Raw genomic sequence first — 16,414 nt, 5'->3', positions numbered from 1 at the left:
AAGTGAGTGGAACAACTTTTTAACATTGAATATTTCAAGAATTACGAAGAAACTAACACCTTCTTCTGATGACACATCACAAATATCTCAGGGAAAATATGTGCATTATACAATAAAAATAGTATTCATCACATAGAAAAACAAAATTAACACAGCTAATAATTTTATAAAATTGCTATTTAATTTGGAAATATACTACTCAAGTTTTGATAAGGACATTGATACAAAACATGCTATATATTACCTGCTAAATCTACATGCTATATACTATGTGCTATATTTACCTTCTATATTAACTGGGGTGGTGGGGTAGCCTAGTGGTTAAAGCGTTGGCTCGTCACGCCGAAGACCCGGGTTCGAATCCCCACATGGGTACAATGTGTGAAGCCCATTTCTGGTGTCCCCCGCCGTGATGTTGCTGGAATATTGCTAAAAGCGGCGAAAATGAAAACTCAGTCAGTCAGTCTATATTAACTGTGAAGATCTGGTGTAGAATTGTTCTTCAGCAACCCATGCTTGTTGTAAGAGGCAACTGATGGGATTGGGGGGTTGACACATGTCACAGTATTGCAACTGCATAGATTGATGCTCATGATGTTGATCACTGGATTGTCTGGCCCAGACTTAGTTATTTACAGACTTAAGCCATATGGCTGGAATATTGCTGAGCGTGACATTAAACAACAAACAGACTTGTTCTATACATGCAACATCTATACTCTACATGTTCTGATTAATGACATAAATGGCTTCAGTTAGGGAAATAACCAAAGAACTTACCCCTTTAAAAGTTCAGCAGCATATATCCCATAACCTTTGCTTAAACTGCTGCTTTGTACATGAATATTATTCTCTCTTGACAATAATTCTTCTTCGCTGCTAGATCGAATGGAATTATTCATTCATTAAAATGCATTTAATCAACTTTAATCATTAATGAAAATCGTCACAGGTGAACTCTATTTGTGGCACTAATTGTAGGCACATATCCTGTACGTGGTTGTTTTAATAATATATATCCTCTGAGCAGCCGAAGTAATCAATGTTGTGATATATCTTTCACAATGGTATTAACTGATATATCATAGTGCTTCACATTACAAATTTGGTACATCTGTATTCCGTTCATCATGTTACCATGGTTACAGACAATGCAATTGTCTGGAAAAGTGGAATAGGTCCCCTGAGGAAGTTACCCTGCCATTAATTCAGCTTACCGACGCAACTGTGGTGAATTATAAACCTTTAAATGAAACTTTCTCGCTGCTAATCCTAAAATCAGACGTATTCATTCTTTGTCACCAATTCCTCTAGGTCACATATTCTGCCCGTGCTCGTGACTTGCCCCTTGATACAGACTGACTGATTGACTACCCTCTGGTTCTACACCTCACCCCCCACAGGATGCCCCCCCATCTCACACCCCTGGGCTAGCCTATGGGACCAATATATGACCTGGAATCATGCCAGATGTTCAATGAATTGTTTCAACAAATCAACAAATTCCACCAATGTGAAGAACTAAGTCTCTTTAGTGTAGGCAAGAATTTCAATAAAACAGTGCCAGGAGACTGTAGCTCACCTGATGCTTTTTTAAATTTGCAGCTTCATAGAAAAAAGTTTCAAAATTTCAAGGTTTATCATTCAGTACATGAATGGGCTAAAATGCAAAACCAATTCTCTTTCACATAAGTTGGAATTTCAGTTAAATAGAGCTATGAGACTGTAGATCATACTAATTTTTAAATTTGCGACTTCACTTTTAAATATTTTATTACACAGGACATAAATGGTGTTAGGTAATTTCATAAATGGACCAAATATGTAAAATATAATCTCTTTCATATAAACTGTAATGTTTATATGATAGAGCTATGAAATTGTAGCCTGCCTGAATGTTTTAAATTTGGAACGCAAACTTTTTAATATTTCAAATCGTATTACATAAACAGTGTTAGATATGTAAAATGAATTCTCTTTCATTTTAGTTGGAATGGTAATAAAATAATTTGTCTGATCTTTTTCAAAATATAAACATTACATATATTTTTCAATTTTCATTAAAGGTACAACTACAGAATAAATAATAAAATACATTAGTAATATTCACTAGGAATAAGGAAAACATGATTAAACAAATATACCATCAGAGACGCTTATTCTCTCCATTCAGAAAAGGTCAGAATTCAAGACAAAGAACAAGGACACTGTAGCTCACTTTTCACTGTATTTATCAAATTCTAAAAATATTTCCAATTTAATCAAACATAAGAGACCAAATATTTAATATACCATTAAAAAAAAGTAGGGGATATTGGATTTACAAGATTGATAAAATACAAATGATGAAGCCAAGGAGGAACCAGATGATGAAGAGACATTAAGGGAAAATGTGACAATTTATTCCATTCCTTTGGAAATGTTTCATCTGTGTGGATACATATTACTTTTTCTCATATGCATTGGCATTGGCTGGTGGTATGCTCGAAAAATGGAATATCCCCTACTTTTTTTTCATGGTATATATCAAAATATTATCATCCAATGGCCATAAAACAATGATAACAAATCCCAACCCCCAACCCCATCAAAGATTTGGAAGCGAATCATATACAGAGATTATTAGCCAATGATCTTTTGTGTTGTAAATAGCGTGTATACATATATGGAAAAGAAATTGTATTTGCAGCCTTTGGTAAGCATAAGCGTAATAATCTCTTCATCACATAATGAAATTCTTAAAATAATCAACATTTAAGACTTATTGCCATTCACTATAATATTTTTAGACACAGCATAAGAATATTAGACCTGAGTGACCCTCCCTTTTAATGTCATCATGCTGAGTGATTAACAGCCATGTTTGTTTACATGTACTCAGACTATGGGAGGCTGCTTTCTAATTATTTTTGGAAAAGGTTTTTGCAAGTTAACACCCAACTGATGGCATAGTTTCAGGCCAGGCGATCTCATTTGTATATTTATCAGACATTGATACCAAGTTTAATGACTGGTACATCAAATTTAAAATGCTGGTCATTACATGACACAGACACAACTGCTGGAATCTTATGTTCATAATTTCACTTTCGCTAACCGAATACATTCAAAGAAGAAAAATGCTGGTCCAAGTGAGCCAAAACATTTTGCATATACCATAAAAGAAAAGCAGCTGACAAAAAAATGATCATTGATGAATCGATAAATTCAATATAAAATGAAAATGCAAAATAAACAATTGCTTAAGATACTGTTGCTGTTGAATTGTTGGAACATCGACCACGGGGAAAGCTTGGTGACAGAAATAGCTGTTTCAGTGGAGATATTGGAAACGTCGCATGCATATCAATACATGTTATGATCAATGAGCACAAGGACCGAGTTGCTGAATCTAAACAGTTCCTTATGGCAGGCAGCAATATTCAGCTGTATCACGATGGCCTGTCAATATTAGAGATCACATACCAGTGTGTGAGATAGACGATGTAGCTCAAGTGTTCTGTATTGCTTCTCACTATCATATCTGCAGTGTGTGAGTGTGAGTGAGGTTAGTTTTACACCCCTTTCAGAAATATTCCAGCAGTATCACAGCGATGGACACCAGAAATGGGCTTCACACATTGTACCCATGTGGGGAATCAAACCCAGGTCTTCGGTGTGACAAGCAGATGCTTTAACCCCCACTAACCTGCCCCACCGCCCGACTGGAAACCAATGATTGATAGCACGAGCAACACTCAGGAAAGCAAGTCCTTGATCTGCGTGGATGTTCTGCAAGTTTATCCATTTTTCAAGGTCATGGACACCTGTTAATTATACTGACTCATCACAGAGCAGCAATGATTCTTGACGGACATTTAGACCAAGGAAAAAAGTTATCTTATTTCAAAATAAGGCCAGACCAATTTTATTTCTTATTTTACAGATTTTTGTTCTCAGAAAACCTAAAGGCAGGAGGGGGAAAAAAATGTAAAAAATGACCAGTCAAAGTAATATTCCTTTCAAATATTAAAAGTATTTTACTTTTGGCAAGATATGAAGTGTATATGGGGCAAAAAAAGAATCTAAAAACAATGTTCTTGGACAACAAAAACATATGGATTTATTTTTTTTGGTCTGGCCTAATATATATATTTAAAAAAATAGAAAAATTAATACAAACAGAAAATCCTTAATTTCTGTCTAGAGCTGAGGCAGTCTAGACTTGCCAAATCATTCTAGATTTGAGAATGACTCCTATATAAATCATTCTCAAGCATTTGAGAGACAGACTGAACACACTCAAGTTCAAGTGTTAGATACACTGTACTTCCAGAGTACCCCAGTGCAGTGCTTGCATCAAACCAACAACATTCTACTCTACCATCACATTATTACTATCATGGTCTTTGTATCAGTCTGTGACCGCCTCCGTGGTGTAGTGGTTAGACCATCTGCCCAGAGAGCTGAAGGTCGTGGGTTCAATCCCTGACCGCGTCATACCAAAAGATGTTAAAATATGGTACTTGTTGCTCCCTGCCTGGCGTTCGGCATAAATGGGTACAACAAGGACTGGTCGGCTCAGAGTCAGTATAATGTGTCTGAGTGGGGTATTCATGCTTCACTGCGGCATGTTATCTCAGTGGGCTAGCACTATAAAACCAGCTTCAGTCTGGGCTAGTACAAGCAGCCGCACATACACATACACACGCATGCACGTCGTCATATGAGCGAAATATTCTCAAGCACGACGTTAAACCCAATTTCACCTCACCTCACCTTGTATCAGTCTGCACTCAGATTTCATTCTCAACTCCCTGGGGAGTAGACATATTCTATGTCATCGTGATGTCTTTCCTGGAACATGATGACTTGCCATTGTGTATGTTGTACCGTTAGAGAAAACACCACAAAAGTAAATCAGATCAACCATGTTGTCTTCATGTCAACACAAAGTCTACGATAAGTAGGCAGAATCCAGTCAATGGCAGACCTTGATAGCTGTATAGAACATATTTTATGGCACTTCATTTACTTCAACTTTCTTCATGCAATGTGACTATTTTCTCTCAGTGGCCAGGATGGAGCTCTTTACTTTAAAGTGTCGTGAGGTGTCGTAGGTAAAACCAAGCTATTAGTTTGCAAGTTTTAATATTTTTGTTATTCTTTGATTTAACACCTCAATAACACCTCAATGACATATTTCAAGTGATTTTATGGTATTTAATTGACTAACCAAGCTGTTTTGGTAACATAAACCAGAAAGAATATAGGCCACAATCACCAGTAGACAATTGATACCTGGCTGATGCAGTTGTTGCCAGGGCTTCAGTTGCATTATTGATTAGAACGACATCACTTAACATTTTTTGGTTCTATAAGCAGTCTTAGAATTTTGTTTACAGTGGCCAGAGAATGATTGTTAAAAATCAGTCAACATTTCCTTGATGCCATCACCTGAGATCATATACGTTGATATTGCTTGTACAATGTTTGTACTGTCTGCTGAGGTTTGGTACAATGAATTCTGATATTCTACATATACTGATTCAGAAATATGGAAATAATAGACACACATTCATAGATTTCTACTGGTTGTACACTGTCAGTGCCCAGTCCTATGAGGTACAATACATTCTACCCCATCCTACGTATATTGTTTCAGAGATGTGGAAGACCTGTGAAGATCAGGGATAATACTGATCTTCAGCTACCTATGTTTGTCATAAGAGGCAACTAATGGGATCAGGTGGTCAGGCTCGCTTATTTGGTTGACATGTCATCGTATCCCAATTGCGTAGATCGATGCTCATGCTGTTGATCACTGGATTGTCTGGTCTTGACTCGATTGTTTACAAACTGCAGCCATATAGCTGGAATACTGCTGAGTGCGGTGTTAAACCAACAAACATGTGGAAAAGATGAAATGGTACAACAGACAGAAGAATGGATGATAGGTAACAGAGTTTATTTCAGTTAACTAAAACACAACATTTCTGTCATGACCCAAGGTCAAGTGTCATGAGTCAAGGACACTACAGAGCCACAAGGTCATGGGTACGAGGGTGTTTCATCCCAGTCTCTCTCTCTCTCCCCCCCACCCCCACCCACCCTATCAACAATAGCATGAGTTTGTCTGTGGGGTTTTATGTGAATGAATGACCTTGAGTGGAGTTACACTGTGAGAGATATAAGATAATAGAGATGTGAGAGTGTAACAGAGAACAGATTGTACACCTGGCTGATAGTGTTGTGAGCAGTGTAGATTTCCTGCAGTGATTTCCCTGTGATAAAGTCTGCAGAGTCATCTGTACAAGTAGTGAGAGAGAGAAAGTTACTGACACAGTTGTCATTGTTATCAAGGCTTCATCATGTAACCCTGTAAAACTAGGGTATGGAGTCACAGAAGTCATGAAAGACGATCAAAGCCAAAGACAAAGGAATCATACTAATAATAACAATACTACAACTAATGACAATCATAATCAACACAATTGTTGTCATCATCATCATCATAATCATCATTGCTGTTGTCACTATCATTGTCATCATCATCATTGTTGTCACTATCATCATCATCATTGCTGTTGTCACTATCATTGTCATCATCATCATTGTTGTCACTATCATCATCATCATTGCTGTTGTCACTATCATTGTCATCATCATCATTGTTGTCACTATCATCATCATCATTGCTGTTGTCACTATCATTGTCACTATCATTGTCATCATCATTGTTGTCACTATCATTGTCATCATCATTGTTGTCACTATTAGGGGCGGTGGGGTAGCCTAGTTGTTAAAGCGTTGGCTCGTCACGCCGAAGACCCGGGTTCGATTCCCCACATGGGCACAATGTGTTAAGCCCATTTCTGGTGTCCCCCGCCGTGATATTGCTGGAATATTGCTAAAAGCGGCGTAAAACTAAACTCAGTCAGTCAGTCAGTTGTCACTATCATTGTCATCATCATTGTTGTCACTATCATTGTCATCATCATTGTTGTCGCTATCATTGTCATCATCATAATTGTTGTCACTATCATTGTAATCATCACCATCATCATTGTCCTTATCATCATCATTGTTGTCACTATCATTGTCATCATCATCATCATTGTCATCATCATCATCATCATTGTCATCATCATCATCATCCTCAACACAATGATGAAAAGCTCAGCAGCAGTTGACAAGGGGGAATATAGAAAGAGTTAAACAGGCTTGTTGAAGTAGATGCCTTTTGCTGGTAAGCTGACACTATTTCATACAAAGAACACCTCCATGGTGTAGTGGTTAGAGTGTCTGCCTAGAGGGCTGAAGGTCGTGGGTTCAATCCCCGGTCGCGTCATACCAAAAGACGTTAAAATATGGTACTTGTTGGTCCCTGCCTGGCGCTCGGCATTAATGGGTACAACAAGGACTGGTCGGCTTCGGAGTCAGTATAATGTGTCTGAGTGGGGTATTCATGCTTAACTGCGGCATGGTATCTCAGTGACCTAGCACTATAAAACTAGCTTAAGTCTGGGCTAGTACAAGCAGCCACACATACACACGCATGCATGTCGTCATATGGGTGAAATATTCTTAGGTACAACGTTAAACCCCATTTCACCTCACCTCACCTATTTCATACAAAACCACAGACATATGGCCTGTTTAAGCTCAGGTATCAGCATGACAAACAAGCATTCTGCTAAAATTATCAACTTGAAGGTTAATTTTTTCTGTAAGAAGAAACATAAAACTGTTATGCCCAAACCTTGTTTAACTGGACAAAACCATTCTCACATGTAGACGTCCTGATACTGGATCAACAGGTGATGGGTGTTAGTTATGTCCCTTGTATGTAACGACTTGACAGCGACAACAACAAAAACAAAAACAACAACAACATATCACATGGTATCTTGGAGCCTCAGTGACTGATTCACACTGATTCACTGTTTTGTGAAACAGGGCTGTTACTACATAACCTTACCTTTGTGTTCAACTCTCCTGTGTCGGTCCTCTGAAGCTTTTGTCACCTTTCCTGGTATCTTGGATGGCAATTTAGTCTTCTTTCCTTTACTCCGAAACATCTTTGTAAATCCAATAATAACGTAATGTACTCCTTTACTAATTGAACATCGTCACACAAGCATAATCACTTCCATCTCACCAAGACAGGTCTTACAATTTCCACATCAAACACTGGGTTGCAACAATTCCTCAAACACATACTCCACAACACTAAATCCTCGTTAGATGCATGTGGATGCAATCATTGTGCAAGAATTTGCACCTCACATTTGTTTCAAATGATAGAGAATCGGTATCCATATTATCCACTGTTCCAACTTGGCACTGCTATAGGAAGGCGCCACCCTTCCGTAGATCCACAGTTTCTCCCAGAACTAAAAGCACCGAGTTCACATGTAGGTGAGAACATTACTTCTCAATGTGTATAATCCCATACAATGATTTCCACGCTGCATGTTTCCACATAGTAAGCCTGTTACCATAAAACTCCCAATTCTCAGCTACAAATTAAGCAAATGGAAAATTAGAAAAACCTGTCATGGAAAATAAAATGAGATCCACAACAAACATTCATGCTTATCATGGATTATTATTTGGTGATTTAGGACACTGAAAATAAATATTCTTTCTTGTTGGTGTAAACAGAATATGAACTGATTACTGTAACGACTATTCTCGAATCTTTATTAGATTTTATAAGAGTATTGCTGTTAAATACTGATATAATGGATATCTCACCGGAACTTTCTTCAAATTAAATTTTAACTTGTTTAACTCTCATAAATAATACCATGTTAACATATTTTAATTTTTGAACAAAGAAATGTGATTTTAAAAGACTACTTGAAATCATGAACACATTTGGGATGTAGATATGTATTTCTAATTTTATCTTTCACCCAAATAGATATTCAACAATGTTTAAAGGTCAAAAGAGTTCATTTTCATTGGTCCAGGTGCCAGAGTATGACATTCTATAAATTATTGATCGAATTCATGTCAGTGCTAAACTATTTGGGTCTTAACATTTTCTTTAAGCACTTTTAGTCATGAGGTTGATGATTTCAAAAGAATTTAACTCTTTCAGGCTTCAAACAAGTGGCTAAAGTCATAGACTTCAATCAGGTATTGTTGACACTTTAATTAAAACACATTCTGTATCTTTGGTTTGAGAGCACATTCTGCATTAGCCATTCCTCAGATCCAAAGTATTTTTGGAGCTGACAATAATTTTAGATATTTTACAGCAAGAACAGTCAATAACCATGTAACACTCACACTGTAAGGGAGAGCACTCTAGGTGGTGCTATCTGTGATTCTACACCACAAACATCGCACATCACATATGCATCACATGTCTACTTGAAATGTGTGTACAGTGTTATTCTACAGCATCAAGTGGTGAGGATGATGTAGAGTAATTGGGTCGTTTATAAACGAGTGTGTTATGAATATTGAAACACTGAGTCTCATAACTTCCGAATCTCATGAGATTCCATGGTGCAAAGGTTTTTATTGACCTGTGCATAGCGAACTTCGAATCCGGTCAAATCTGTTAGAGTATCAGTTACTATATTCATGGGGTGATAGTAGTGTTGGTTTAGAGGTTATGATTCAAGTCTCAATGGATTGAATTAATAAATTCTGATTTTATTTATATGCTTGTTTATTTATTTATTTATTATTTATTTATTTATTACAGTAGTGTTGGTTTAGTGGCTTATAATAACTACATGTCTCAATGGACTGAATTAATAAATTCCAATTTTATTCATTCATTTATTCAATTATTATCTATCTATCTATCTATCTATCTATCTAGGCTAGTAGCATTGGTTTAGTGGCATATAATAACTATGAGTCTCAATTAATTGAATTTTTAATTTCTGATTATATTCTATCTATCTATCTATCTATCTATCTATCTGTCTTAATATAATATAATTAATTTAATATATACATCAGTGTACATCTAGATATCAGCTAATTAATGAGTGAGCTATTTAGGATTTGAGATTAGTACCCTTGGCAAGCATATTGGGAAAATACTGTTATTTTGTTTAAACCAGGGAATATGGAAATTTTTCATTTCAAAAGCATTTCAATTCCATAGTAACACTGCATTCAATGCCAAAATATTCAGTTAAATGTTGAAAGCTCAAAGTTGTCTGTATTGTCCTGCTATCAATGAAATACAAATCATTCAGAATAAACAATCACAATAGTTATAAATATTAATATTAGCTGGGAATTTTTCATTTCCTTTTTTGAAGGGACTGACTTAAGCTGCAACATGATAAATATTGACTTCTGAACACATATACATAGATACAGATAGATACAGATAGATACAGACCTACAACAACCAATGGACACTGGGACTGACAGACTGACTGAGTGAGTTTTGGTTTTACGCCGTTTTTAGCAATATTCCAGCAACATCACAGAGGGGACACAGATAGATGGGAAAGATACACATTGTACCCATGTGGGGATTCGAATGATAGATACAGAGGGATGAGAGAGATACCGCTTTAACCACTAGGCTACCCCACCGCCCCAATGGATACTGGGACAAATTCTGATCTGGAAAAACCACACAAGACCTTTTCTAAATGACCTATTTCGAGATTAGCTCAGAAAAGCTATTTATTCAGCAGATCATTGACTCAAACCTTTATCTATCAATACTTGCAGATACTTAATACTTGAACCTACTTAATACTGGATTAAGTGCGATAACCTATTTCTGTGTGAAAACCACAAACTTGTCAAGTTCTCTTATAAATGTCTTACATGATTAATGGTTATAAATCTTGCCATGAAATGTACATGGTTGTATTCCTACTATCTCATCTGATTGGCTGTGAAATCATGAAATGTATCTGAAATATACACCTGATATTCTTTCATAGGATCAAGGATTTAATGCCTGTGTCACCTAAGTGACAGATTGAATCTATAATGCTATTAATCATTTCAAATATGTCGTCAATGACAAAAACTTGTTCATATCAGTTAGGGATTGCATGTTATCTCACAACTGTCATACATTCTCATATCTCCCTGGTAATAAAAACCTTAATCTCCTTCTTAAACAGTTGTCTATTTCAAACAACAGCATGATGCCTGTCCAAACATCACAGGAGTTGACACTCCCGCTACACTGCTAGTCCCAGGCTAGTAACACATCTTGTGGGCTAGTATAATAGCCTTAACTTTTACCCTTACATTAAAGTTATAGTTTCTGATATATTTTAAAATTTATCAATTGAATTCAACAGAAGACATTAATTTGTCCTGACATTTTCTTTGTATTTGATAAATTATGTTTATCTCCACATCACAACCACGTTCTTCATGGTGAGTGAGTGAGTGAGTGAGTGAGTGGGTGTGTTAGGCTTTATGCTGCTTTAAGAAATATTCCAGCAATTCATGGTGGGGGACACCAGAAATGGGCTTCACACATTGTACCCATGTGGGGAATCGAACCTGGGTCTTCGGAGTGACAAGCAAACACTTTAACCACTAGGCTACCCCACCGCCCTGAACCTGAGGAAATCTGGACTTGCTTCATTAAGGGTTTTACGGCATTGCAGAAAGGGCTGGGTGGAAGTGAAATAATGCGGTTCAGGGACTGTGAGGCAGACTAGGTCAGAGATAGCTAGGTCTTTAACACATTAAACTATTCATAATATGTACCAGTCAAGGGAGGTTAAAGAACACCTGATTTCTTCATTTTATGATAGTTAATCATAATTTACCCAGTTAACATCTACTGAATAGTATGTTAAAGAAAAATCCTTCTATTTCATTAGGAACAATTAAGAGTTTGAAAAGTATACAACAGTAATGAACTTCCTGACATCACGTTTCTGATTATAACAATGCAGAATCCACATCAGACAAGTGCTTGTGTTTTGTTTACATACAGGCAGTAATTGACCCCCTTCAGGGCAAGTATTGTCCCCTGCAGTGTCTCAGATTTGATAGAGTTTCTGTTCTTCCCTGGAGGAAGAAATTAGAAGATAAAGCTACTTTGTTTTCAATTTTGCAGTCCTTTATCGTTGATTTAAGACCGCGAAATGTAATTCATAACCAAACACGTTAGTGGAAGAAATGGTGTTTTAAGTGTGGACTAGCCTTGATCATCATCCAAGGCTGTACTGATTGGATAGCTCATGGATGTATAGTAATTCTATCCTTTAAAGAGGCAAGTTGAAATAAGCAGACAGTACAGCCTTTAGTCTGTCTCACAGTCCCTGAACCACATTATTTTCCCTACTGCCTAGCCCTCTCTGCAGTGCTAAAGCCCTAAATAAAGCAAGTCTAGGTTTCCTCAGGTTCAGTCTGAATCTCTGGTCTCCCTAGGGCTCCTTTTCAATTTAAATGGGCTTGTTTGTTACTATCAAAATTATATATATTCAGAGACTAAGCATTAGTCTATACAGCCTTGTGAAACAGAATTTTACGGACCATCTGTATGGTCGCAACTTGATATGGCCAGCCCTAATGTCTATGTCCCCCTGGATGCTGCCACCATCTTCAAGTCCCTTTCTGATTCTAAGGATGCCAGTCAGTTAGCAGGATATTTATAATTTTTAGAAATTATCATTTAAACTATTAATTATTACTTTGGAGACTTGTGTAAGTCTAAGTTTGGACTAACAGTCCAGTTGCCAGGCCGGACCACACAATTCATTAAATCTACTCACACAACAAACCTGTTGCTATTGGTCAGTGCTAACCTTAGGTGAAATATTACTGCCTAGTGTTGAGCACAATTCACATAAAATGCTGAAAAACAGCACTAAATAGTTCCAAACTCACACCACCAGGATTGTAGATTGAAAGACACTTATAATGCTGCTCAAGCCTATTGTATATTCAACAGATATATCTTGGTTAGAGATTTTTCATATGATTATTTACATAAATATAAACACTTCAGTCATATTTTACTTGTAGGAACTGCGTGCAATGATGTACAACAGTACGACTAAAAGACATTAAATTGAAAAATGTTTTCCCTGCTGTACTACTTTTATAGGTCGTACTTGATAGGCTTAGACCCGTGAAGATCCGGGGTAGAATAGGTCTTCAGCAACACAAGCTTGCCATAAAAGGCGACTTTGCTTGTCGTAAGAGGCGACTAACGGGATAGGGTGGTCAGGCTCGCTGACTTGGTTGACACATGTCATCGGTTCCCAATTGCGCAGATCGATGCTCATGCTGTTGATCACTGGATTGTCTGGTCCAGACTCGATTATTTACAGACCGCCGCCATATAGCTGGAATATTGCTCAGTGCGGCGTAAAACTAAACTCACTCACTCACTCACTTGATAGGCTTATAGAAGTTGGAAGAACATGAATACATGACAGTTTTTATGGATAGCAACTTATTTTATTCTTTGTAACAATGTTTTAGAGCGAGGAGTCAAGTTTATACCACTCAAGTCAGTCTGTGTTGACCTCAACTTGACAACTATATACACTTAGCTGTTAGATTTATATCTCCTTCTGAAACCTTATAAAGATGTTATACTCATGTCAGTTGAAGGTCTTTATCTTAAAGGTCAATGACAACAAAATACAGGATAAAAGATATTTTTTGGCTAGTTGATAAGAAATAGTTACATATGATACATTTTGGAATATTCTTTCTCACGATTTACGTATCTATTTAATTCTTTTATTTTTAAATTGAGCTCCAACCGGGGTATAAACCTACACAGGCACCTAATCACCAGCACACAAAGTCAGCGATCTAACCCACTCAGCCACCGAGGCTTGCACAAAAATGGAAGTCTGACAACTAGTAGTCTAAATCATTTACTTTGTGTACCCCTCTGACAAGCGTAAATTGAAGAAAGAATAGGTATATCATCACCATTATCAATTTCTTGTAATACAACTGACAAAAAAGCAATTAATTCATATTGTATATTTGAATACCTTAGTCGTTCACCTTATATAATTGCACAGACCACTGCCATATAGCTGGAATATTGCTGAATGCCATGTTAAACCAACAATCAATCAATCAATCAATCAATCAACATAATTTAAATATAAACTGTCACGGCTTACTTACATGCAGTTGATGTCTTTCTAACATAACACATCCATAATTGTCTTTCCTTCTAAAAATTCAAACAATCTTAAAGACACATTGCTTTTTGTGAATTTGATTGAATCTGGTCACTGTAAAACACATCCATGGTAATCCAACGGAGCAAGCACTGAATGTATCCAACACATTGGCGGTGTATATATCCTGTATATTGGCGATGTATATGTCCCATCTATTGGCAATGTACGATGTACTAACTGAAATAGACAAGTGACAGGTGGAACCTGTCTCACACATGACACACATGTGAGTCCTTGAAGGTGTCACGTCCATAATAAGGACCCGACAGAGCAACACTGACCTGAGAGACAGTCACACACAGCTGGATTCTGTATCAGTGGACTTGCCTGAAATGTACATGACTGTCTATCACACACTGAAATAGACCAGGGAAACTCACTATAGCATTTACACGCTTCCACTGGTAGCTTTGCTCCAAGGCTGTACTGTGTGCTAAGCCCATGCGTGTATAGTAATTCTATCCTTTAAAGAGGCAAGTCTAAGGACCCCAGTCTGTTGTTTATACCTTTTCCAGAAATTTTCATTTAAACTATTAATTATTTCCTTAGCTATAGAGACTTGTGCAAGTCTAGGGACAACACAGAAAGAGTTCTGCTTGTCTTTAGGTAGCCTTGCTCCAAGGCTGTACTGAATGCTAAGCCCATGGATGTATAGTAATTCAATCCTTTAAAGCAACAAGTCTCGATAAGCGGACAGGACACCAGTCTGTTATTTAGATTTTTTTAATAGAAATTATCATTTAAACTATTAATTATTACATTACAGACTTGTGCAAGTCTAGTGATCGATTCAGTAAATTCACTAAAACAACAAACCTGTTGTATTTGCAAGTGGTCAGTGTTAAGCTTGCTTGTGTGAGTGAGTGAGTGAGTGAGTGAGTGAGTTTACATCGCACTCAGCAATATTCCAGCTATATGGCGACAGTCCGTAAATAACCGAGTCTGGACCAGACAATCTAGTGATCAACAGTATGAACATCGATCTACGCAATTGGGACACGATGACACGTGTCAACCCAGTCAGCAAGTCTGACCAACCGATCCCGTTAGTGGCCTCTTACGACAAGCAAGTTTAGTGTTTAGGTATTGTTAAGATTGGTAAAGCACGACTACAAGAACTGAAGTTAAGCTTTGTCTATTTCTCAAACTTAAAATATTTGTACCTTAACAGGTACACTGAGATGCTCAAATATTTCAAAGATCTTTTTCTGAATTTCATTCCATAAAATTAAATTTTTAATATAATATAATACAGCCAGTAAACATTATAAGCCGGTAATATTAATTCAGATGTGCATACATTGTATAATTACATATTATAAATCGTTGATATATTGTAATATGTAGATTCCTTCCTTTGGAATGTCTTTCACTGTGCAATCTAATGCCACAAACAACGAGGTTTGCTCAGAAAAGGAAATACTGTATACAAAATACAGTGAAGCCCCGTTAGTCCGGACTCCGATAATCCGGATGTCTCGCCTCCCGGGCGATTTCAGCTTGTTACCAATCTATGCCTATATAATTTGCCTCGATAATCCGGAAATTCGGTTTCCGGAACCGGACGGTAAGTAGCTGTAACCAATCAGTAAAATAAACAGTAAATTGCTTCACAGTCAAGACACTGTAAGTCGTGTTCACGAACCGTAGCAACACCGCCCGGCGATGTTTACTTAATTAACTGGCCAACTGGGTTGTTGTTTTAATTAGACATAAAAAGCTCCCGACTGAAGATACTGTACATTTACACTTTGATTGACACCACAATACAAAGGCGTGGATGACAAGTGAGCTGTTTTGTGATTGGTTAATGTACTTTGACAGACAGATCCGGTCACGTGGACTAAAAGTGATTTTGCTTTACGACAATGCTGCAAGTCAGAAGTGTGCTTTCCGGTAACTTTGCGAAATGTGACCAAATACCACGTCTCATATTCAACCGATGGATGCAGGAATAATTCGGACATTCAAGGCATACTACAATAGATCGCTTGTTAGACATTACCTCACCTGTGCTGAGGAAGGACGTGATCAGACACGTCGGATCAACATGCGGATGTCACTTGGTAAAATTATTGATGTGATGAATTAAGCTTTACATTAAATGCTTATTTGTTTTATCCAGATTCGTGTCGTTTTTGTAATTCTTAGGGAAGCAACTTGGGTTTTGATTCAGTAGTCCGGACTATTCGCAATCCGGACGAATTTACTGAGAAACGCAACCGTCCGGATTAACGAGGCTTCACTGTAGTTCACAT

At 37.2% G+C, this 16,414-nt stretch overlaps 1 protein-coding gene across 4 annotated transcripts in view; it reads right to left on the bottom strand.

The window, feature by feature from the left end:
- Nucleotides 1–8,168, bottom strand: part of LOC124261795 (coiled-coil domain-containing protein CG32809-like) — a 250,153-nt gene extending 241,985 nt beyond the window's left edge. The window contains exon 1 of one of the 4 annotated variants that reach the window (XM_046696160.1): nt 7,961–8,168. In XM_046696160.1, the coding sequence (XP_046552116.1) occupies nt 7,961–8,060 (100 nt within the window). In that variant the 5' untranslated portion in view covers nt 8,061–8,168. The remainder of the gene's footprint in view (nt 1–7,960) is intronic. The other 3 variants (XM_046696156.1, XM_046696159.1, XM_046696157.1) reach the window with 3 other exon arrangements.
- Between the last annotated feature and the right edge of the window lie 8,246 nt (nt 8,169–16,414).

Source organism: Haliotis rubra, unplaced genomic scaffold (genome assembly GCF_003918875.1).
Source record: "Haliotis rubra isolate DU_JTF1 unplaced genomic scaffold, ASM391887v1 Scf81, whole genome shotgun sequence".
Taxonomy (NCBI): Eukaryota; Metazoa; Mollusca; class Gastropoda; order Lepetellida; family Haliotidae; genus Haliotis; species Haliotis rubra.
Note: the sequence above shows the minus strand (reverse complement) of the source record. Positions and strands in the feature narration are given on the sequence as shown.